The sequence below is a fragment of the Bos indicus x Bos taurus genome, chromosome 25 (assembly GCF_003369695.1).
Source record: "Bos indicus x Bos taurus breed Angus x Brahman F1 hybrid chromosome 25, Bos_hybrid_MaternalHap_v2.0, whole genome shotgun sequence".
NCBI classification, from domain to species: Eukaryota; Metazoa; Chordata; class Mammalia; order Artiodactyla; family Bovidae; genus Bos; species Bos indicus x Bos taurus.
In genome coordinates this window covers 23,822,493-23,848,041 of record NC_040100.1, presented here as the reverse complement: position 1 = coordinate 23,848,041, position 25,549 = coordinate 23,822,493, and the positions used below count along the sequence as shown (strand labels likewise).

General features: G+C 42.4%; 2 protein-coding genes and 1 pseudogene across 17 annotated transcripts in view; 2 read left to right on the top strand and 1 right to left on the bottom strand.

Moving 5' to 3' along the window:
- Positions 1-6,217, bottom strand: part of DCUN1D3 (defective in cullin neddylation 1 domain containing 3) — a 59,394-nt gene extending 53,177 nt beyond the window's left edge. For 2 of the 6 annotated variants that reach the window (XM_027528075.1, XM_027528076.1), the window contains exons 1-2: positions 2,058-2,097; positions 1,062-1,153 (exon numbers count right to left, since the gene is read on the bottom strand). The gene's annotated coding sequence lies outside the window, so the exon portion shown is untranslated. Of the gene's footprint in view, positions 1-1,061; positions 1,154-2,057; positions 2,098-5,747; positions 5,832-6,063 lie in introns of those variants that run through there. The other 4 variants (XM_027528078.1, XM_027528077.1, XM_027528074.1 and 1 more) reach the window with 4 other exon arrangements.
- LYRM1 (LYR motif containing 1) overlaps positions 5,784-25,549 on the top strand; it is a 59,392-nt gene continuing 39,626 nt past the window's right edge. For 6 of the 11 annotated variants that reach the window (XR_003508762.1, XR_003508761.1, XR_003508763.1 and 3 more), the window contains exon 1: positions 14,447-14,538. Coding sequence is in view for 3 of the 11 variants with exons in the window: in XM_027528088.1 (XP_027383889.1) it covers positions 14,482-14,538 (57 nt within the window). In the remaining 8 variants the exon portion in view is untranslated. Of the gene's footprint in view, positions 5,868-6,446; positions 6,783-11,200; positions 11,355-14,446; positions 14,539-23,178; positions 23,202-25,549 lie in introns of those variants that run through there. The other 5 variants (XM_027528085.1, XM_027528084.1, XM_027528086.1 and 2 more) reach the window with 5 other exon arrangements.
- LOC113884027 lies at positions 18,375-18,494 on the top strand (annotated as a pseudogene).

Here is a 25,549-nt window from a genome sequence, read left to right as displayed (position 1 = left end):
CCATGTCTACCACGGATATACTCCACAAATGACCCCTGAGAGGGCTCTACATATCCCAGTTTGAAAAATTATGATGCCAGATATTCTAAGATTCTTTGAGGGTCTTCTTCCTGCTTATTCTTAGCTGGACAAAGAATTAAATGCATTCAATACAGTAAATGCTATGACTTGAGTCTTGTTCAGAATCAAAGTTATAGTCACACACCAACTCACTTTTAGGCAAACATTGCAGAAACCAAATACTTCATCAATCAAAAAGAGCTAAAAGCTATAACCAAACTCTGTGACCTTGATATGGTAGAAATGATCTACTTTTAAAATAATGAGAGCAAGTTTTTCCAAAGCACTGTATCCTAGACTGACCAGCAGAGATTAAGGCAAAAATGACAAGTCCTACACTATGCAGTGATGCTACCCAAGATCCTTGGTCAGTCATCATATCTGGTCTGGATCTTCAGGCCTTGGTGACAGAATCATTTTCAGTCCCCAGGTCCTGAGGCTGAATCCTCCAGCAGAGCAGGGAGAACAGGAACAAGGATTATGCATTGCAGCAGTATGCAATCTAAGCTTGCATGATACAGTCCAGCCCAAAACCCAACAACACACCTTGGTCAAAGGACACTGCTGAACAAGGACAGGCCCTCAGGAAGTCAATAGTCATCAATATGATGCCTACTTTTTTCATATAATCAGGATGGTATCAGGGCACTCACTGACCATAATGATTTATTTTGATACAAGGACTATTCACCACCTCAAGATCCCTTTACTGAGCTTCCCTATTCTGATGTATGGTATTTAAATAGTTTCATCTTAAAGAAGAGGATTTGGCATTTCTCCCCTCCCATTTTCCCCTTTCTACGTATCACAACTTCAAAAGATTAGTTTGAGCCACTTCAGATAATTAATATGTTAAGTTCTTACTTGTAATCATTCACTAATTGAATAAGACAGGTGCTATAGTAATCGCCTTTCCCCCCCAAAATAAGTAGGTTCCTCCATGACCAAGAAAAACAGATACAAGAACTGGTAAAACTAGATTTGATTTGAAAGACACTAACTCAATGAAACACTCTGGTCCATTGTGCAGAGAGCTTCAGAACACTGTTCCAACATTTAGGGAGAATTGATCCTGGTTCACTGGTATCAACATCTGTAAATAGACACAAAGAGGTAACTGTAAGTAATCAAGAGCTGGGGGAACAGGAGTCACCACGTAATTACCATTGTTTCATTCAGAGTTACCACATCTTCACCTTAAAACAACTGGCAGCGAGTGTACAATTAACTCCTCTTACTGCAGCACAAAACAGTAGCAAAATCAGGTTAATTTTAAGTCATCTAATGCAATGCACACCCACAACTCCAAAAGTAAGTGGCATCAACTCTTCTTTCAGAAGAGTTTGTCTAAAAGCCCCAGGAGTTTAACAAACTCACTGGTACTCTAGATTAAAAGGCCAGTTCAGGTCTGAGAATCTAAATTCATTTAGGTTTGTAGATTCTTTCCCCAAAAACAATTAGTGGCCAATGCAGGGGTCAATGGCTTCTCCCTGTATTCAAGTTCCCCTCCTACCCATCCGACCCATTTCACAAATAAGAGCCACCAGTCTCCAAACTGACTGATGAAATTTCAGCCTACAGGGTATTTTCATACTTGAGTTATAACTGAAGATGAATAGTGGACAGCTTAATAATCCATTAGCTAGATTAAAATCCAACATTAAGATACAACCTAGACCAAAGCCACATGTGTGCATGTGTGTGTGTATGTGTGTGCGTGCACATGTGCACTGTTGCTTCAGTCCTGTCCAACTCTTTGCGACCTGATGGACTGTAGCCCACCAGGGTCCTCTGGCCATGGGATTCTCCAGGCAAGAATACTGGAGTGGGTTGCTATGCCCTCCTCCAGGGGGATCGAGGGGAAGGATCCGACCCAGGGATCAAATCTGAGTCTCTTGCATCTTCTGCACTGGCAGGCAGGTTGTTTACCACTAGAGCCATCTGGGAAGCCTGTGTGTGTGTGTGTGTGTGTGTGTGTAAGTGAAAGTGTTACTCACTCAGTCATGTCTGATTCTTTACAATCCCATGGACTGTAGCCCATCAGGCTCCTTTGTTCATGGAATTCTCCAGGCAAGAATACTGGAGTGGGTAGCCATTCCCTCCTCCAGGGGATCTTCTTGATGCAGGGATTGAATCCGGGTCTTCTACATTGCAGGCAGATTCTTTACCATCTGAGCTACCAGGGAAGCCGTCACATATAATCAATTCTCAGTTCTTTGAGTTACTCTGCAGTATAAAGGGTAGAGTCTATTGTTTGCCTAATTCTAGCTGTTCACTTGCTTGCCAACCAAAGACTTCCTATTTACATTCAAGTTGGGGTTCAGTAAGTCAGTTCAGGCTCAACTCCAACCCCTTCATTACCCCAAGGACTGCCCAGGACTATTCAAGTTACTTTTGATAATCCATTTACCCATGCTAGAACTTAAAACAGGTGACAAGTCCAAAATTTCTGATTCATTTTTCGCAAACACGAAAAAAAGTTTTACATAGCATTTCTGATACTAACTTTACTACAAACAGCCCAAGCAACATTTAAGTCTCTCAAATGCCTAGCTCAAAGAGCCAATTCACTCAAAGAACACACTAGTCACTGTTGTGGTGTTCAAAAGAAACAGCATATTCTGACTGTTTCAGCCCACTGAAACATTTGGCTCAACAGGGCCAAATCAAGGAGGAGTCCTGATTGGGCCTCTCAAGTGGACAATCTGGTCAAGGTGAAGCTGAGAAGCAACTGGCTACTAGAGATGAATGGCCCCAACAGAAGGCAAAAGTAGGTTACATCACTTGGTTACATGCCAGCCCAAAGATGCCGACAGAGTGGGATTATGCCCCAATGGTCATTTATCTAACGTAATCCAGAGTGAACTTTTAGCACCAACCTACACACACACCTCAGCTGAATGTTATTAGTCATCAGGCAGACCAGACAAAAATGGAAATAGCGCAACATAAAATCTGCCTTCCTACGAAAAACAACTTCAAACTTAGATTGTAACGGTCATCTGGTAGACCAACAGGGGCATATTATTATCATGTGCCCAATCTTCAGCCCTAAATTCACAGCTAGAAGCAAAAGAGGATTCATATACTAGAACACATTTGGGATACCCATTATGGAATTTTAAAAAGCATGTAAGATGAAATCCTATAAGGAAAAAGGCAACCTCTCAATTGAACATCCCACTGAATTCTTAACTTGTGGCTTGAGATTCATCTGCCAGAAAAGACCCAGATAACCACTGCCTCCTCCTCTCCCACTCTCAGCAGGGTGACCTTTTTTCCCCTACAATACTCTAAGTAAAGTGAAAGTCGCTCAGTCATGTCCAACTATACAATCCATGGAATTCTCCAGGCTAGAATACTGGAGTGGGTAGCTATTCCCTTCTCCAGACAATACTCTAAGAGTATCCTTAAAATAGTATATGGCAAGACTCTGGGAAAAACAACAGAATTACAAGGAACATCATTTTCTATATCCTTCTCCTTCTTGCTCTTATTTTGCCTACCTATTCTGAGCCCAGCCTCCATCTCTCTGACCTAAACTCTTTTCACTCTTCTCTTTGATCACTGCTGCTAAGTCTCTTCAGTCATGTCCAACTCTGTGCGACCCCAGAGACAGCAGCCCACCAGGCTTCCCTGTCCCTGGGATTCTCCAGGCAAGAACACTGGAGTGGGTTGCCATTTCCTTCTCCAATGCATGAAGGTGAAAAGTGAAAGTGAAGTCGTTCAGTCGTGTCCGACTCTAGCGACCCCATGGACTGCAGCCCACCAGGCTCCTCCGTCCACGGGATTTTCCAGGCAAAAGTACTGGAGTGGGGTGCCATTGCCTTCTCCGCTTTGATCACTAGGCTCTAGCTATTACTCCTACCCCTATCCTCCCCGACCTCCTCTTCACCATTCCTTTCTTCCCACTCTTTGGAACTTGCCATACTCCAGCCCAGTTTCTGCACTAGCTAGTCCCTAAACCTGGAAGTTTCCTCCTGTATTTTTGCAAAGCTGGCTCCTTTTTATTTAAAGCTCAACTTCAGTGTTGCCTTCTCAGAAAGGTCTAGACTGTACCCCAGTCAGACACTTTCTATCACAGCACTCACAATCACAGATAAGAGCTGATTTTTTTCTTCAGCTCTTATCAAAATCCAATTTGCTTATTTATCTGTCCCCACTCCACTCCAATGTATGCTCCATGAGAGCATGGACCTTACTGCTATGTTCTTCTTTGTACGCCCACTGCCTAAAATACTGGCTAGCAACTAGTAGCCTGTCAATAAATGTTTGTTGAGTGAATGAATTTTGGACTTTGTATTCAATGATTCCAAATCAGTTAAGGTGAGAACAGTAGTCATTTTTTCCTTTTGTTGCATTTCTGTGAAACATCCAAACATGCTGTTACTTGTACAATGAAAGCATTAAATATTGTTTTATCAGGCCTGAAAGCCCTGATGAGTAGGATGGAACCCATTATGATAATTCTAGCAATATGCACATAAACTCAGTTACAGAGGGACAGGATTTACAGACACTTTCTAATCATCAAAGGATCGCTAAAATTTGGGAACCATCTCTTCAAGTTCTTTAGAAAACAGTTCCAGACTCAAAAGGACTTTCAAAGAAAATATCAACACCAAAGTAGGAATCATTACACTTCGCTCTGAAATCCATACTACAGGCTAAAGAAGCACTACTCTCCCCACCCCACCCCCACAAAAACCAACAAAACATCAACAAAGAGATCTTCTTTTCAAATCATTCTTTGCTAAATAATTTTTTCACATCCGTTACTGGTTTGTATTCTTCCCTGAAAGAAAATTAAGCAAATCATGCTGTCTCATGTAAGACCACCTATACACAAAGAATAAACTAAATAAATAAGATGGAAATCTGCACAAGCCAAATTTGTCACTGAAGACTTGTGTGCCAGACACACAAAAGAAAAAATAAGAGCTATTGTCCAATTGTAGAAACAAAAGAGTAATACGGGGTTTTCTGTTCTCCAAAGTGCATCATGAAGTGTGGGTGGAGAGAAACAAGAAATCTAGAATTAGCCTAACATCAAATCATTTTGGAAAGAGTTGACAACATTTAAATTCCTCACACATAAAGTATTTAGAGCAAGAGACCTTGATTCCTGGGCTATGATGCCATTTAGGAATCCTTGCAAGGGCTTTGGAATTCCAGTATTCAGAGGATAAAACGCTCATTTTAATAGGGAGCGACCAGGGATTGAGAGATACTTCCAAAGACAGACAGCTTGTAACTGAAGTATTACAAAGCTTGCAGTTAAGACCTGGGATGGAGGCGGAACACCAAATTCAAAAGAGGTAACCAAGATACCAAGTGCAATAAAGAAAAAAAAAAAAACCACAATTACCACCTAGTCACGGAGAATTAAAGTGGAAAGGAGGGCTATGCACGGGAGAAGATTGTAGGGGGGGGGGAATGGGGAAAAAAAAAACAATACATTTGTCACTCTGTCCCACTTCCTATACAGGATACGGGCAAAGCTTCCAGCCCCATCACCTCAGGCACAGATAGTTATCGTATATAGCAATGGTGCATAGGAAGGACTTCAGGTCTGAGCCCCTTAATTCCAGGGCTGTTAATGATTAAAGAGGAAGATGGGGGTGGGGAGGTAGATGAGGGCGGAGGGAGCTGGAGATTCACCCACCACCTCTCGTTTGGGCTCCTACCTCACGGCGCTTACAAGGCGCAGAGGACCAGAGTCCGTACCCCCTCCAGGGCAGCTCCGGCCCCCAGAGCCCCAGGCCCTGGGTTGAGGGGTGCTGGCGGTGAGGAGGCAGGGACAGTAGGTAAGTTTTCTGAGCCCTGCGGCTGACACGCCACAGGCTCCCCTCACAGCCTCTCCTTCCAGCGGGACCAGTCCAGACAAGGAGCTGATTTCCACGCCTCCCCTTCCACCCCCCCTCCCTTTCTCGAAGGTACCCAGCCCCCGCCCCTTCATCTCCCAAAGCCTCCCCTTTTCCTCAAACCCCCCCTCAAACTCACAGCTGCTCCAGAGGTTCCTCCAGTCAAACCCTTTCTGGAAACGACGGCGGCCCGGCGGGTCCAAAACACCTACCATCCCCGCTCGCGTTTCCAGGTTCCCTACCCCCTCCGCCGCCGCCGCCGCCGCCTCTTCTCCCACCACTGCCGCCTCCTCCCCTTCATCTGCCGCCCACCAGCGGCGGCCGCCCCGAAGCCCCGCCCCCTCCATCGTCTCCTGCATCATCACTTCCGGTAACCCCGCAGGCCGCCCGCTTCGGCAGGCGGAATAGGAAAGGAGAGAGGAGGGAACGAGTGGCAGTTTGCGTCATGACGTACGCAAAGACGTACGAAGCTGTCCCCAAGTAAGGGCAAAGACTTAGCAACGCGGAGGGAGGGCAAGGAAGAGATGGAGTGGACCATTTTTTTCGCTGGAATAGGGTGGCGAGAGGAGAACGAAAAGGGGAAAAGGGAATTAAGGAAAGGATGAGTTTGGCTATCTTGTTGGGTATACGGCGGAGCGTGATCTAGAGTTTGAAGTTTAACGAAGGGTCGAGCCTACCCTCGACTTGGGACTAATGCTCCCACAGAAGTCCGTCCGGTGGTTTGGTCCGGTCTGGCCTACCAGACCTGCTAGAGAGCTCAGTCCGCCGCCGCTCAGCTGCGCTCCCGGCGCCGCCTCCTCCCAGCCTGCCGGAGGCTGAGGTGCTTCTGTGGGTGGGGGAAGGCTGGACTGACGCAGAGTGAGTGTTGAGGATGGAGACGCCGACTCCTGGCGCGGGAAACGGGGAAGGGGTGGACTCCTCAGGGGCAGGGATGGGGTGGGGGTGGGGGGGTACGACGTTGCTAGGAGACGAGCCTGTGTGACCCCAGCCTCGCGAGGGCTGCTTGGTGTCACCGCCGCTCGCCTCAGGAACCTGCTAAGGGAAGCGGCTTGAGTGCCAGGAAGGGGAGGCCTGATTTGGGAACGCTGAAATGCCGATTTGGGGCCCATCTCTGAATCCTTTGGATTCCCCCAATGTGTTGATGAATGGGAGATTAATAGGGGCAAATCCGGAGGTGAGGCGTCTAGCCGAGGAAGGTTGACACAAACGAGTACCCTGCACGATACTGAGATTTTCTAAGATATAGAGAACTAGCTTCTTAAATCCTTTGGTCCACGAAAGACGTTGCTACGTGAAATTTTTCGAGTCCGGGAGTAACTTAAAAAGTAAATAAGGTAGATATCAGCAGGTAAGAAATGCCCCAAAGGAAGTAATATCAGGTGAAGTGGTAGAAGATAAGGGGAAAATGAAAGTCGCTCAGTCGTGTCCGACTCTTTCCGACCCCATGGAGTGGGTAGCCGTTCCCTTTTCCAGGGGCTCTTCCCAACCCAGGGATCGAACCCAGGTCTCCCTCATTGCAGGCAGATTCTTTACCAGCTGAGCCACAAGGGAAGCCCAGAAGATGAGGGGAGGGCCACTCTAAATCAGATAAGACTGTTCAGAGGAGGCCGGGTTTGCAAAAATCCCAGGAAAGAGGGAAGCTAGGGAATGAGCTTTCTAGGTGGAGAAAAGAAGGTATCTAAAGAAGGAAACGGCGAGAAAGTCAGATGCTTGGATCAGAAGGGAAGAACAAGAGTCAGAGTGGTCTGTGATGGAGAAGTGGCATGGCCTGATCAAGCATAGCTTAGCCCAAGGCGAGAGCTTAACTGTTGGGTTACTGGAGAGTTTAAGAAGGAGTGACAGATCTCATTTACAGTTTTAGAAAATCATTCTTGGCTCCTGGATAGAGAAGGGTACAAGTGGTCAGACCTGTTTGGCAGCTGTTGCAGTAGGCCAAGGGAGAGGTGACAGTGAAATGGAAGAATTAAATTCAGAATGTATTCTGAAACTAGAACTTGCAGGACTTGTTGCCAAATTGGATATGAAGTGTATGTGAAAGGATGGAACCAAAGATGACTCCTCAGAGAAAATAGTTTGGAAGGCACTCTATTCTTTTAAACATACTAGTTTTGATAAGTTTGTTAACTGTCCAGGTAAAGATGTTGAGAAGTTAAATATGAAAATCAAGGGAAAACTCAAGAGAGATAATAAATGTAGCAGTTTATTCCTAAATCACCTAAGAAGAGAGTGCAGATAGAGAGGAAGGCCTCTGTGGGAAGCCCTATTTTGCTTTGTTAATCAAGGAAGAAAAAGTAAATTTAAGAATGCTGGTGAAGTTTTGAAATTGGGCAATTTTGGCTTAACTGTTGTGCTGTTAAATGTTTATGTATTGAAACATACTCTTGGCAGGGTGGGGGAGAGGAAGGCCATTAAACTCCTTGGGGCTCTTTACATTTAGAGATCCATAGAAGGAAAAGCCAGCAGAGGAGACTGTACATATAAAGCCTCAAAGATAAAAGGAGGCCCTGTAATATTCTTGAATAATGGGACCCACCCTCATAATCACTGAGACTCAGCCTGGAAGTTCTGGCTCAAATCTCTTTCTTCCTTTCCTCTGCCAGCTGTCAGTGCTTTTGGACTCCTGCTTAGGTGGTTTGTGTTCACTGTAACAAACCTTACTTTGCTTATTGTTTATGGGTCTGACTATCCTGTGAATTGTTTCTTCTTTGTGCCCTGTTGGCTCCTCGTTCAGAGCTTTGCCCATAGAGCCCAGTGTATAGGAACTGTGTGTCCTTAATGTATAAACCATGAATTTCAACACCTTCTGACGAAGGAGCATTTGTCCCTGATGTTGCTGCTGCCTCCATCACTAGATATGGTTGATTTCATAAAATTTAGAAAGAGTATCAGAAGAATAATCAGAAGGGACTTCTCTGGCCGTCCAGCATTTAAGACTTCATGCTTCCACTGCAGGGATTGCTGGTTCGATCTCTGATTTGAGAACTAAAATCCCATATACCAAAAAAAGAAGAATCAGAAGGCTTGGATTTCAGTCCTGGGTCACTACTGACCAGCAGAATGGTCCTGTTCTTTGAGCTTAAGGGGTTACAGATTGGCCTAGATTACAGATAACAAAATGCCTGAAAACATGGTTTGGCCCATAAATTGATCTAAATTATTTTTTTTTAATTTACTTGCCAAATTAAAAAATTCAATTTTCAGCTTCATTTGAAAAAGTGACAATCTGGCAACACCAGCCTGAGTTTCCTGCACAGCAACAGTCAGCTGGAGCCCATGAGATTCTTTTCCCTTCCTCTACCTGCCTTACCCCTATGGACATTTGATTTGCAGTTCTTGGTTTAGAGCTCTGCTGTCTGTCTGTACACACAAACTACATGTAACTATTTCAATTTAAATGAAGTAAAATAAAAAATGCAGTTCCTCAGATGTACTCACCATATGTCAGGTGCCCAGTGCCAGCGGCTACCCTGTTGGACAGCAAAGATAGAAAATATTCCCAACATTGAAGAAAATTCTATTGGTCAGTGTTGGACTGGAGAAACTTAAAGATGCTCTCAGGTCTAATCATTCTGCACACTAAAGATGGATAATGTGGCTATCCATGGATAGTAAAGTCATTGCTCCTACTCTGAAGGAAATTTGTCTAGTAAAGAGCTCCTGTGCCTCTGCAGATGGGGAAAGTGGTTCATTCAATAGTTGGCGGGTACTTGGAAACTGTCATGAAGGCGGAGACCCCCTGTGCGGAGTAAGGCCTATATATCAGATGGTTGGGTCAGGGGTCAGGTGTATCTAAGGCTATAAGCAGAGCCCTTTTGTCTGCTTCTTAATCCAATTCCTTAGGACTTATCACAAAGAAGGGGTTTGAATGTCTTAAATGTTTCGTGTTCTCTGACTTACCTAGTTCCTTTGAAGGGTTCAAATCTTGGATAGTCAAGTTATGAATGAATGACTGAGGTTGATCTTTAGCATTGACCAAGTTCCCTGATGGCTCAGATGGTAAGGAATCTGTCTGAAATGCAAGAAACTTGGGTTCAGTCCCTGGGTCAGGAAGATCTCCTGGAGGAGGGAATGGCTACCCACTCTAGTATTCTTGCCTGGAGAATTCCTAAGACAGAGGAGCCTGGCGGTTGCAAAGAGTCAGACACAACAGCAAATAACTCAATGCCTAGTGCCCACACATACGACACACTTCCACACACACCTCCTACTTCTGGTAATTTGTTCTCATTTCTCTGATTGACCTCATCTTTGTCTCTTAAAATACGGTAACAAGAAAGCGGTTACTTCCATTTCTTTTTAATTGAGAGACTGAAACTTGGTGTCCATTTAGAGTTTCTATCCCTCAGGGGGCAAATAGCTGAACATCTCAATGGTTACTATAGCCTGATTGGAGTTCCCCTTACAAGTATAATCTTGTGTGTGCTCCTGTGCTGATATATTTAGAATGAGTATATGTGCCTTATATGATCTTGTTTGGGATAGTTTAGAAACCTTCCAGACATAAATATTTTTGGTTTTTCCCTGTGTTCTAAAGATTTCCTGTGTTACAAAGCCTACCTTAATTTCTCTTCCTTTGTGTATATAATCTATCCTCTCCTCCATGACCCTTAACTCTGACACACCATATTGTCAATTTCTTGTAAAAGGATGCTGTTTCAGAGAATAGCTGTAGTATGATTAAGTACACCACACAAGCATATCCTGAGATATGCAAAGCAGTGTGTGGCATTACACTTCCCTTTTTGGATTCTAGTAACCAAAAACTGAATCCAGTCAGGAAATAAGTCCATGGGGTATGTGTGGGGCAATGAGATGAGGCCCATAGTTTATCTTGAAAGTTATTCAGTTTAGATAAGATGATACTGTATAGGATATGGAAATGCATTAGAAAGTAGGGAAGGATAACAGATCTAGGAGAAAAGTGCACTGAAGGGTAAGCAAGCAAGGAGTAAGAGATAAAGGAAGAGAAATAGGAAGGGAAGCTTGAACATGCTCTTGATTTTGGCACCTGCATTGTATTTCCAGTAAGAAGTATGTGCTGTGGTCTGAAGATAAGCAATGCCTCCAGCAGGGTTGGTTAGTCATACTGAAGAACAATAGCTCTTTACTGTACATGGATTATTAATAATCAGAGGGAAACAGCTTTAGGAAAATCCATTACTACCACAAAGCAATAAATTCACCAACAGACAACACATTTCTTTTCCCTCCTCTGCAGACAAAGTTTAGCATAGATAAAAGAGGCCTCACTGTTCCTCCTTTATTTCCTATTTCAGGTAACATTTTGCCTTTGTTAACTCCCAATGCTAAGTGATTTACGTGGATAATTATGAACAATCCTTACAGCAGCTCTTTGAAGAAGGTTCTATTGTTACCCCATTTTAAGAAATTGAGGCTCTGGAAGATTAATATCTTGCCTGATGTGGTGAGGTCAGTATTCAAACTCCAATTAGTTCATTGTTTGTATTATATCTCTCTTCTTTACATGTGTGGAAATTTTTTGAATGCCTGAAATCAAGGTAGTCATTCTCTATTCTGCTATCCTGGGCAAGAAAATCTGTTTGCTTTGATATTATAAGAACACTTCAATTCCCTGCAGGTTTTCCAGATGACTAAAGCTTTAAATTATAATTTTGGGAGCTGGTTTTGAACCCTGATCATTTGCGTGCAATGGACCTTATTCCCCCAAAGGATTGTTTTTATGAAAAAAAAGTACCAGAACCTCATTTTTCTATGTGTTTGTTTCTGTCGACTACAAATACATTCACAACCTGAAAGTAGAGTGTTTTACTTGGTGGGAATGTTAGGACTCCAAGCCCGGGAGACAGAATCTCAGATAGCCCCAAGAGACTTCTCTGAGGAAGCAGAAGAGAGAGTCAGGCTATGTACAAGTTTGCAACAAAGTAGGCAGGCAGACTGAACATCAATTATTGTTAAGTATGGAAAACCAGATACCAAGTTAAAGGAATTTAGCACTCTTCTACATATGGGAAGATGTAAGAATCTGAGATTATTGAAGTCATTTCTTCCTATGCATCTCAGCTGTCTGAGGCCAGCATCCTGCTTTTTTTTTCCTTCACTATTCCCTCCTCCCCCTACCCACCACCCCCCACCCCAAAGCTCCTCAACAATCACCATGGAGAGTAGGGGGTTATGGCATTGTGTCCCTTTTTGGAAGCCCTCATTCACATTTGGAGGCCTGAAATCGCTGATGGCTTTTACATCCTTGTTTATTGGTATGGCAGGAAATATTCAATTTCACAGTTATAAGCTTCATGGAAACATAGTATATCATTTCAGTCCTATAAGCAAACCCTGCTGCGCTGCTGCTGCTGCTAAGTCACTTCAGTCGTGTCTGATTCTGTGCGACCCCACAGACAGCAGCCCACCAGGCTCTCCCATCCCTGGGATTCTCCAGGCAAGAACACTGGAGTGGGTTGCCATTTCCTTCTCCAATGCATGAAAGTGAAAAGTGAAAGTGAAGTCACTCAGTCGTGTCCGACCCTCAGCGACCCCCTGGACTGCAGCCTTCCAGGCTCCTCGGTCCATGGGATTTTCCAGACAAGAGTACTGGAGTGGGGTGCCATTGCTGCTAAGTGGCCTTAAAAGAACTTAAGAGTGAGGGTTAGGTAATAGCTGTGTAGACTGCTCTGCTGCTGCCGCTGCTAAGTTGCTTCAGTCGTGTCCAACTCTGTGCGACCCCATAGATGGCAGCCCTCCAGGCTCCGCTGTCCCTGGGATTCTCCAGGCAAGAACACTGGAGTGGGTTGCCTCAAAGTAATAAGACTGCTTTCCCAAATAACACTTAAATCTTCAGTTCTTCATCCTGATACCCACAGTGCCACTCTTGAAAACATCATTGTGAGGGTTAATTAGTATTTTTAAATGCCTTAGGGTCTTCTGTTATGAAACCTGGCCCAAATACCAATGCATATATCTCAGGATGAGAATGAAAATTACTGGTAATTATTCTGTGTGGGTAATTTTTTTTTCTTCTAACAAAAGTATTTTAAGCTCCAACTCTGCCAGGCATGGAGTATAATGGATAAGACAAGGTCCCAACCTTATTCCCTCTCCCCCTCCCAAAACCCAGTGAAGAAAGAAATGCAGGTCAAACAGAAAATTACAATAGAGTAGGAAGAACCTAGTGTGAAGACATTGGCCTAGTGTGAAGAAGACAGTCTGTTAAAACCGATGAAAGCCAAAGGATAAGAATCAGCAGTTAAGCAAAAAAAAAAATAAAAGAATATTTCAGTTGTATGAGTTGGAATCTTCATTTGGCAAAAAGGAGGAGTCCCAGGTCTAAGGAGACAGGGCAGCAGGACACAGGATAGGTAACAGTTGGTGCTTGGTGAACATAAAAGTGGATTTCTCTGGGTGAGTTTCACGATCACCCTCCTCCCCCCACAAATCATAAAGTAGTTGGGAGAGAAATTTGGCTACGTTATATTCATTGGTGATGGCTTTTAAAATTTTATACATAGGGACAGATCTTGAATGGATGGAAAGAGTCTCCTTCCACCTGGGGTTTGGAAGTCAGTTAACTTCCCTTGCCTTTCTGTCCCTTGTTTGTACTGCAACACTTTTTCTTCAGTCGATGGCAAAGCCTCCTGGGAGTGCAACATTTGAAATTCTGACATTCCTGAGACCAGAGTCATTCTTCTATAAATTTCATCTGAGGAAAGGGAATTTTCGTCTCTGCTCTTAACTCCTTAGTGTTCATGTGGTGATGTCTTTCCAAAGGTGAAAGAAAGTGTTCCAGGGGTGGGGAAAATGGTGAAGTGGATAAAGCCCCTAGTCCTAGCAAATTTTCCCATGCGTGCATGCTTGCTAAGTGGCTTCAGTCATGTTAAACTCTTGGCCACCCCATGAACTGTAGCCTGCCAGGCTCCTCTGTCCATCAGATTCTCCAGGCAAGAATACTGGAGTGAGTTGTCATGCCTTCCTCCAGGGGATCTTCCCAACCCAGGGACTGAACCTGCATCTCTTTTGTCTCCTGCATTGTCAGGCAGGTTCTTTAGCAGTAGCTCCACCTGAGAAGCCCAATCTTCCCATAGGCCTCCTGCAAAACTAGATTTAGACATACCAAGTACTTAACATGTATTTTCATTCTCAGTAGCAAGTGGAAGAGTGAGTGGGTGGTGCTTTTTTTTTTTTTTTTAAAGGAAATTGATCACTGCTTCTCTCAAGTCCCCATTACTGATTCCAAAATGAAAACAGGGGAAAAGTTGCAGCTAGAAAAATAACCATCTAGCTTTTTTGGCTCTTAATCCCAGCTTTCCTGTCAATTAGGTAGCATTAGGCAAGACTCTCGGAGAAGGCAATGCCACCCCACTCCAGTACTCTTGTCTGGAAAATCCCATGGATGGAGGAGCCTGGTGGGCTACAGTCCATGGTGTTGCTAAGAGTTGGACACGACTGAGTGACTCCACTTTCAGTTTTCACTTTCATGCATTGGAGAAGAAAATGGCAACCCACTCCAGTGTTCTTGCCTGGAGAATCCCAGGGACAGGGGAGCGTGGTGGGCTGCCGTCTATGGGGTCGCACAGAGTCGGACATGACTGAAGTGACGCAGCAGCAGCAGCAGCAAGCAAGACTCTTCACCATCTGCAAGGTTGGTAGAATCACCAAATACTTATGGTATTGTTTGAAATACAGCATGTTTTAAAAAATGTAAATCAGGTCAGGCCAGTATACTGTTACTTGCCTAAAACCTACCAGTGTCTTCTTTTGCTCTTAGACTACAAATCAAACTGCTTTCCAAGGCCTGCTTTCCCAACCTGTGTGGGATTCTATACACCTATCGCCTCACTTCCCCCATAGACTCTCAATTGTGTTAACACAGATTGGTTCCCACTTCATAGCCTTTGTCCCTACTGTTCTTTCTTCCTGCATCTTCTTCCCCTGAACTCTTACCATTTATAGGTTCCTTGACACCATTCAAGACCCAACTCAAATATCACTGACTATCCAAAATAATCACCACCTCTTCTCATCTATATCATATTATTGTTTCATTCTTTGAGAATACATATCACCAAGAAAAATTGTTTTTCTTGTATATCATCTGCCTCTGCCACTTGGATATAAACTGTAGGTCAGGGACCGTGGCTGCTTGTTTATCACTGTATGCCTAGAACTGCATGTACCTGGCACATGGCACTGAATAAATGTTAGATGGATGGGTGGATGGATTCTTGGGAGGGAAGAGTAAGACCTGCAGGGTAGTAGTATTGTAATGAGTGCTGATATCTCTTCTGTGACGTCAGCTCCCTTTGAAGTGTCAGGAACAGTGCTGCTACAGGGAACAGAAGATTCAAGCAGTCCAGCCCAGTGCACGGCCTCCTCTAAAGGTGCTGATGCGTAACATCATTACTGAGGAAGGACAGTAGCAGGGGAGGGGTGGATAACGTATTTATAAGGTGGAGACCTTGTAAAAGGGTACTTGCAATTCATATCTAGGCGCAAAAAGAAGGGTTTTTTTGCTCTTTGTAAGAAGGGACTAGAATTTAGTTCCCATTGTCAAAACTGGCTAAGTTCTTTAAAGCAATCAGCAAACATTCAACCATGTTTACTTAAATTGAGCAGCCTATTTAGTGATTAAAAGTTGGTGCTCTGACTCCAGACTTTGATTTTAAATCTGGCTCCACCTCTTCCTTTCCTTATGGCTGTACTCAAGTTACTTAACCTCTTTTTGCATCAGGATCCTCTTTTATAAAATAGGATAACGTGTTTACCTTATAAAACAGTGATGACTATGGGAATTAATATATATGTATGTAAAGTACCTAGAAAGCTGGGCACAGAGTAATTACAAAGTAAGTGTTTTTATTGTTTAGGCACTAAGTTGTGTCTGATTCTTTGTGAAGCATGCCAGGCTTCTCTGTCCTTCACTATCTCCCAAAGTTTGCTCAAATTAATGTCCATTGAGTCGGTGATACCATTATTACCATTATTTTTATTCCTTTAGTGAGCAAAATGCAGTCCCTGCCCTGCAGAAGAAGGGAGGACAGGAAGAAAAAGACACAGTGAAACTGGATGTAATAAAAGCAGAGAAAGAGGTGCTCCAAAAAGGCTTCAGAGTAAACTAGTGTCTGCAAGTTGGCATGGCCAGCCAAAACAGGCATCCTAAGTGAAAAGATTAGCCAGAACAAACACCACAGTAGAGTGCCATAGAGCTCCATTTCCCAAACTTAGTTTTTTTGGGGACTCCTCCACATCATAATTTTTAGTATTATATTCCTATATTTTACACCAGGTTAAAAATTTCTGTAATATGTGTAAAGGTAGAACTACAAAATAGAAATCACTTTAAGTCATGGGTTTCAGTTCAGTTCAGTTCAGACGCTCAGTCATGTCCAGCTCTTTGTTGACCCCATGGACTGCAGCATGCCAGGCCTCCCTGTCAATCACCAACTCCTGGAGTTTACTCAAAATCATGTCCATTGAGTCAGTGATGCCATCCAACCATCTCACCCTCTTTTGTCCTCTTCTCCTCCTGCCTTCAATCTTTCCCAGCATCAGGGTCTTTTCTAATGAGTCAGTTCTTCGCATCAGATGGCCAAAGTATTGGAGTTTCAGCTTCAGCCTCAGTCGGGAATGAATATCAGGACTGATTTCCTTTAGGATAGACAGGTTGGATCTTCTTGCAGTCCAAGGGACTCTCAAGAGTCTTCTCCAACACCACAGTCCAAAAGCATCAATTCTTCGGTGCTTAGCTTTCTTTATAGTCCAACTCTCACATCTATACCTGACTACTAGAAAAACCATAGCCTTGAACCTTTGTTGGCAAAGTAATGTCTCTGCTTTTTAATATGCTCTCTAGGTTGGTCATAACTTTCCTTCCAAGGAGTAAGCGTCTTTTAATTTCATGGCTGCAGTCACCATTTGTAGTGATTTTGGAGCCCAAAACAATAAAATCAGCCACTGTTTCCAATGTTTCCCCCATCTATTTGCCATGAAGTGATGGGACTGGATGCCGTGATCTTTGTTTTCTGAATGTTGAGCTTTAAGCCAACTTTTTCACTCTCCACTTTCACTTTCATCAAGAAGCTCGTTAGTTCTTCACTTTCTGCCATAAGGGTGCTGTCATCTACATATCTGAGGTTATTGATATTTCTCCCAGAAATCTTGATTCCAGCTTGTACTTCATCTAGCCCAGCGTTTCTCATGATGTACTCTGCATATAAGTTAAATAAGCAAGGTGACAATATACAGCCTTGATGTACTCCTTTTCCTATTTGGAATCAGTCTATTGTTCCATGTCCAGTTCTAATTGTTGCTTCCTGACCTGCATACAGATTTCTGAAGAGGCAGGCCAGGTGGTCTGGTATCCCCATCTCTTGAAGAATTTTCCATGGTTTGTTGTGATCCACACAGTCAAAGGCTTTGGCGTAGTCAATAAAGCAGAAGTAGATGTTTTTCTGGAGCTCTCTTGCTTTTTTGATGATCAAGTGGATGTTGGCAATCTGATCTCTGGTTCTTCTGCCTTTTCTAAAACCAGCTTGAACATCTGGAAGTTCACAGCTCACGTATTGCTGAAGCCTGGCTTGGAGAATTTTGAGCATTACTTTACTAGCGTGTGAGATGAATGCAATTGTGTGGTAGGTTGAGCATTCTTTGGCATTGCCTTTCTTTGGGATTGAAATGAAAACTGACTTTTTCTAGTCCTGTGGCCACTGCTGAGTTTTCCAAATTTGCTGGCATATTGAGTGCAGCACTTTCACAGGATCATCTTTTAGGATTTGAAATAATAGCTCAACTGGAATTCCATCACCTCCACTACCTTTGTTTGTAGTGATGCTTTCTAAGGCCCACTTGACTTCACATTCCAGAATGTTTGGCTCTAGGTGAGTGAGCACAGCACCATGATTATCTGGGTTGTGCGTTTGGTGGGCTATTAAAACACATTAAGAGAATCACAGTAAGAAAATAAATATTCTATTATACATGAAAAATTACCTCACCAACGAATCTTTGGGACACTTGCTTTAGGGGAAAGTTCTGACTATGTCCTGAGGCCAAAATGTACTAGCAATGACATTTATCAGCCTTTTCTTAATAGTACAGGCTGCACATGGTAGGTGCTTGATAACAAGTTTTATCCAGGCACTGTGTTTATACATGAAGTATGACTTGAAGAAAAGAGCCCAATTTCCAGTCACAGTTCCTCCAAGGCATACTTCCTATCTCTTATCTTTCCTCATTCTGGGATTTGAGGGTTAAGGAAGTGAAAAGCAGAATTTGAAGAACTATCAGTCTCAGGATAAAAGTTACAAAACTTTTAAGAAGTTCTAAATATAAGAACTGATTTCACAGGCAGTTGTGATTGCAGTTCAGTTGTGGTCCTCTAAACAACTTAATATTCCTTATATCACCCATGGGAGAATCCCAGCAAACCCCGCTGCATCAGATCAACCCCTGATACTAGTGAAGAAGGATAAGGGCTGATTTAATGGCCATACCACCTTGAACGAGCCTGATCTCGTCTGATCTTGGAAGCTAAGCAGGGTCGGGCCTGGTTAGTCACTTGGATGGGAGACCGTCTGGGAATACCGGGTGCTCCAGGTGTTTTTTATTATTTTCATTGAACTTCCCTGGTGGCTCAGACAGTAAAACGTCTGTCTACCATGCAGGAGACCCGAGTTCGAGCCCTGGGTTGGGAAGATCCTCTGGAGAAGGAAATGGCAATCCACTCCAGTACTATTGCCTGGAAAATCCCATGGACAGAGGAGCCTGGTAGGCTACAGTCTATGGGGTCACAAAGAGTCGGACACGACTGAGCGACTTCACTTCACTAACCCTGCATCAATAGTGAGAGATAATTGATAATTAGAGGAGTAAGTGTTGGTTTCAAGCCATTAAATCCAAAAGGAGGAAAATTCTTAGGGAAAAGGTACTTTTCCTAAATACGTTGCTTCCTAGGAATAGAAATATAAACCAAAAGGAAAATAGCTTAAATTTTTTTTTTTTTTTTACTTACGTGGCTGATTTTGTTCCTAGAATCACAAGCTTTGTAACACCCACTTGTTAATAGTACGTAATACAGCTTAGACTGTCTGTGGAAATCTTTTGGACTTGAGTTTTCTGGGTCATCTAGTGTTGGAAAGGGAAACATCACTTATTTCCCTTTTAGGATTAGGGTTTTTTGCAGCATGTGAGCCTCTCTTGTAGAGTACAGGCTCTAGAGCACAAGGGCTCAGCAGTTGCCTCTAGGCATGTGGGATTTTAGTTCCTTGACCAGGGATCAAACCAGCTTCCCCTGCATTGGGAGGCAGATTCTCAATCACTGTATCACCAGGGAAGTACCAGGATTAGTTTTCAAAACACTTAAAGGTTAAAGTGTTTTGAAAATGGTCCTATTAAATACGAGTTGTTAGTTCTGCTTGTTATCTCAAGTATTGTAATGGCAAGGCTTGTGTATCAGATATAAATAGAATGATCAGTTAAAGTATGAAGCTGTGGTTCTTAGAGTAGTAGAAAAAAAGAAATGAAAGCCAGACTTTGGAGAAGGTTGCTGCTGTTTTAATATGCCAGATCGCCTTCACCTTCCTCTTTTGGTATTGTGCGGTCAAGGAAGTTTAATCTGTTAATGACAGGAAAGTGAAGCAGTTGTGAATAGAAGTTTGTTGCAGACTCTGCTCCTCACAGGAACTGACTCATGTATTTTTGTATGAAACCATGGAGTTTTAGGGATAGCCAGAAACTCAGAAACCTGTTTCTTTACCAGGAAAAACATCATCAATTCTATGAGTTTTCATTATGATTAGCCATAATGAATGATGATCTCTCTTAATTTGTATGAATTCCTTTTAAGTGTTTTTTCCTGTGAGGCGTAACGGATGTTGGGCTTCCCTGGTAGCTCAGCTGGTAAAGAATCCTCCTGTGATGCGGGAGACCTGGGTTCTATCCCTGGGTTGGGAAGATCCCCAGGAGGAGGGCATGGCAACCCACTCCAGTATTATTCTTGCCTGGAGAATCCCCATGGACAGAGGAACCTGGCGGGTACAGTGCATGGGGTCATAAAGAGGCGGACACAACTGAGCGACTAAGCATAGCACAACATAGTCCATGTCAAAATGAATATCAGGTATAATGGATATAACTTTAGCCCTTTTAACGTTTGAATTTGGGTGAAGTAGTGATTTCAGAAAATAATAGCAAATGAAGCAACTGACAAACAACTAATCTCAAAAATATACAAGCAACTCCTAGAGCTCAATTCCAGAAAAATAAATGACCCAATCAAAAAATGGGCCAAAGAACTAAATAGACATTTCTCCAAAGAAGACATACAGATGGCTAACAAACACATGAAAAGATGCTCAACATCACTCATTATCAGAGAAATGCAAATCAAAACCACTATGAGGTACCATTTCACGCCAGTCAGAATGGCTGCGATCCAAAAGTCTACAAGCAATACATGCTGGAGAGGATGTAGAGAAAAGGGAACGCTCTTACACTGTTGGTGGGAATGCAAACTAGTACAGCCACTATGGAGAACAGTGTGGAGATTCCTTAAAAAACTGGAAATAGAACTGCCTTATGATCCAGCAATCCCACTGCTGGGCATACACACTGAGGAAACCAGAATTGAAAGAGACATGTGTACCCCAGTGTTCATCGCAGCACTGTTTATAATAGCCAGGACACAGAAGCAACCTAGATGTCCATCAGGATGAATGGATAAGAAAGCTATGGTACATATACACAATGGGGTATCACTCAGCCATTAAAAAAGAATACATTTGAATCAGTTCTAATGAGGTGGATGAAACTGGAGCCTATTATACAGAGTGAAGTAAGCCAGAAAGAAAAACACCAATACAGTATACTAACGCATATATATGGAATTTAGAAAGATGGTAACAATAACCCTGTATACGAGACAGCAAAAGAGACACTGATGTATAGAACAGTCTTTTGGACTCTGGGAGAGGGAGAGGGTGGGATGATTTGGGAGAATGGCATTGAAATACGTATAATACCATATATGAAACGAGTCACCAGTCCAGGTTCGATGCACGATACTGGATGCTTGGGGCTGGTGCACTGGGATGACCCAGAGGGATGGCATGGGGAGGGAGGAGGGTTCAGGATGGGGAACACATGTATACCTATGGCGGATTCATTTCGATATTTGGCAAAACCAATTCAATATTGTAAAGTTTGAAAATAAAATTTAAAAAAAAATGGTTAAGCCGTGGTTTATTCCTCATTGCTTAAGAAAGGTCATCAGTGTCAGGATAAGTAGGAGGTAGAGCCATTCAGACATTCTCAGGTGAATTCCTTGAATTCCCTCAGAATTTCTAGATAACACAGCTCCTTCCAGCTCCCATCTGCTTTCTTTAGCTGCCCAAATCCTCATAAGCTTAGGACCAACCTAAAGTGTGGAATCTCCATGTATTATTACCCTTCCACCTTGGGTTGGAAATGGGTCTTGTTCTCAAAGGGCAATGAGCAGCATATTTCTCAACAGATGACCTGTTTGAATAAAGTCCTGGACTCATAATGAGGTGTACCACTGCCTGGTCTTGCTACTCACTTGCCAAATCCTCATCTTCCCAGCCTGCTAATTCGTTTTAAAGGCGAATACAGTATTCATTCTCCTAAATCTGACTAATCACAGTCCTCCAGTAGTGAGCTTTCTTTTCCTATCTTCTTTGAATTTCTTTTTAAATCATTGTTTAAACTGAGGTATTGTTGATTTATAATATTAATTTCAGATGTTCAACATAGTGATTCAAAGTTATTATAGATTGTACTCTGTTTAAAATAGTTATAAAATATTGACTCTAACCCCTGTGCTATATAATACATCCTGGTAGCTTACTGATTTTATACTTCGTAGTTTGTGCTTTTAATCCCCTACCTCTCTGTTGCCCCACTACCTCCCCACTGGTAACCAGTAGTTCATTCTCTGTATCTATGAGTCTGTTTTGTTTAATTTATTCATTTCTTTTATTTTTTAGATTCCATATATAAGTGATAACACAGAGTATTTCTCTTTTTCTGTCTGATTTATCTCACTAAGTACAATACCCTCCAGGTCCATTTATGTTGTTGCAAATGGCAGAATTTCATTCTTTTTATGGCTGAGTAGTATTACATTGTGTATATATATTTCATCTTCTTTATCCATTCATCTGTTGATAGACACTTAGGTTACTTCCCTATCTTATCTTTTAAATAATGATGTAATGAACATTGGGTGCACTTATCTTTTTGAACTACTGTTTTTCCCAGATACATACCCAGAAGTAGAATTGCCGGGTCATAAGGCAAGAATACACAGAAGAACTGTACAGAAAAGATCTTCATGACCCAGATAACCACGATGGTGTGATCACTCACCTAGAGCCAGACATCCTGGAGTGTGAAGTCAAGTGGGCCTTAGGAAACATCACTACGAACAAAGGTAGTGGAGATGATGGAATTCCAGTTGAGCTATTTCAAATCCTAAAAGATGATGCTGAGAAAGTGCTGCACTCAATATGCCAGCAAATTTGAAAAACTCAGCAGTGGCCACAGGACTGGAAAAGGTCAGTTTTCATTCCAATCCCAAAGAAAGGCAATGCCAAAGAATGTTCAAACTACTGCACAGTTGCACTCATCTCACACACTAGCAAAGTAATGCTCAAAATTCTCCAAGCCAGGCTTAAACAGTATGCAAACTGTGAACTTCCAGATGTTCAAGCTGGATTTAGAAAAGGCAGAAGAACCAGAGATCAGATTGCCAACACTGGATCACTGAAAAAGCAAAAGACAAGGGAGTTCCAGAAAAACATCTACTTCTCTGCTTTACTGACTATGCCAAAGCCTTCAACTGTGTGGATCACAACAAACTGTGGAAAGTTCTTCAAGAGATGGGAATACCAGACCACCTTACCTGCCTCCTGAGAAACTGGTATGCAGGTCAAGAAGCAACAGTTAGAACCAGACATAGAACAGACTGGTTCCTAATTGGGAAAAGAGTACATTGAGGCTGTATATTGTCACCCTGTTTATTTAACTTATACGCAGAGTACATCATGAGAAATGCCAGGCTGGATGAAGCACAAGCTGGAATCAAGATTGCTGGGAGAAATGTCAATAACCTCAGATATGCAGATGACACCACCCTTATGGCAGAAAGCAAAGAGGAACTAAAGAGCCTCTTGATGAAGTTAAAGAGAAGAGTGAAAAATTTGCCTTAAAAGTCAACATTCAAAAAAAAAAAAAATCAACATTCAGAAAACTAATATGGCATCCAGTCTCATCACTTCTTGCAAATAGGTGGGGAAACAATGGAAACCGTGACAGATTTTATTTTGTTGGGCTCCAAAATCACTGCAGATGGTGACTGCAACCATGAAATTAAAAGACACTTGATCCTTGGAAGAAAAGCTATGACCAACCTAGACAGCATATTAAAAAGCAGAAACGTTACTATGCTGAAAAAAGTTCGTCTAGTCAAAGCTATGATTTTTCTAGTAGTCATGTATGGATGTGAGAGTTGGACTATAAAGAGAGCTGAGTATTGAAAAATTGATGCTTTTGAACTGTGGTATTGGAGAAGACTCTTGAGAGTCCCTTGGACTGATTCAGGAAATCAGTCCTGAATATTCATTGGAAGGACTGATACTGAAGCTGAAACTCCAATACTTTGGCCACCTGATATGAAGAACTGACTCATTGGAAAAGACCCCGAGGCTGGGAAAGATTGAAGGGAGGTGGAGAACGGGACAACAGAGGATGAGATGACTGGATGGCATCACTGACTCGATGGACATGAGTTTGAGCAAGCTCCAGGAGATGGTGAAGGACAGGGAAGCCTGGCATGCTGCAGTCCATGGGGTTGCAAAGAGTCGGACACTACTGTGTAACTGAACTGAACTGATGGTAGTTCCATTTTTAGCTTTCAAGGAACCTCCATAGGTTTTCCATAGTGGCTACACCAGGTTAGATTCCCACCAACTGTTCCCTTTCTTCTATGTCCTCCCCAATATTTATTATTTATGTTCTTTTTGATGATAGCTGTCTGACAGGTGTGAAGTAATATCTCATTATGGTTTTGATTTGCATATTTCTGATGATTAGGCTAAGTGTTAGTCACTCAGTCACGTCTGACTCTTTGCAACCCTGTGGACTGTAGACTGCCAAGCTCATCTGTCCATGGAGTTCTCTAGGCAAAAATACTAGAGTGGGTACCCATTCCTTCTCCAAGGGATCTTCCTGACCCAAGGATCGATCCTGCATCTCCTGCATTGCAGGCAAATTCTGTACCATGTGAGCTACCAGGGATTACTGATGATTACTGATGCTGAATGTCTTTTCATGCGACAGTGGCCACGTGTATGTCTTCTTCAGAAAAATGTCTCTTTGGGTCTTCTGCCCATTTTTTAATCAGGTTGTTTTTATTGATATTTAATTGTATCAACTCTCTATATATTTTTGGATATTAACCTATCAGTCATATTATTTACAAATATTTTCTCCTACTCAGTAGGTTGTTTTTTCATTTTGTCAGTGGTTTCATTTGCTGTAAGAAAGCTTTTAAGTTTAATTAGGCCCCATTTTAGTTTTGCTTTTGTCTCCTTTGTCTTAGAAGACAAGTCAAGAAAAATTGTCACAATTTATGTCAGAGTGTTCTATCTGTGTTTTCTACAGGTATTATGGCTTTCAGTCTTTCCTTTAGTTCTTTAATCTAGTTTAAGTTTATCTTCATAAGTGATGTATGATACTGTTATGATAAGCATAACTTTGTAGTATAGTCTGAAGTCAGGGAATGTGTTACCTCCAGCTCTGTTCTTTCTGAAGATGTTTTGGCTATTCAGAGTCTTTTGTGTTTCTATACACATTTTTAAATATTTGTCCTAGTTCTGTGAACAATGCCATCAGTATTTTGACAGGGATTGCATTGTATTTGTAGATTGCCTTAAGTAGTATGATAATTTTAACAGTATTCTTCCAGTCCAAGATATCTTCTACCTCCTTGAAAGTAAAGTTGCTCAGTTGCTACCCCATGGACTGTAGCCTACCAGTCCTCTGCCCATGGGATTTTCCAGGCAATAGTACTGGAGTGGATTGCCATTTCCTTCTCCAGGGGATCTTCCCGACCCAGGGATCGCACATTGTAGACAGACACTTAACCGTCTGAGCCACCAGGGAAGTCTACCTCCTTAGTAGGTTTATTTTGAGATATTTTATTTTTTTGACATAATGATGAATAGGATTATTTAGTTGATTTCTCTGTCTGATAGTTTGTTGTTAGTAGAGACAAATGCAGCAGGTTTCTATATATTAATTTTGTATCCTGCAACTCTACTGAATTTATTGATAAGCTCTAGTAGTTTTCTGGTGGGATCTTTAGAATTTTTTATGTATGGTATCATGCCATCTGCAGATAGTGACAATTTTACTTCTTCCTTTAAAATTTGGGTTCCTTTTATTTTTCTTCTCTGATTGCTATGGCTAGGACTGCCAAAACTATGTTGAGAGAATGGGCATCCTTGACTTGTTCCTCATCTTAGAGGCAATGCTTTCAGCTTTTCACCATTGAATATGTTATTTTGTCATATACGGTGTTTGTTATTTTGAGGGACATCTCCTCTGTGCCCACTTTCTGGGAAGCTTTTATCATA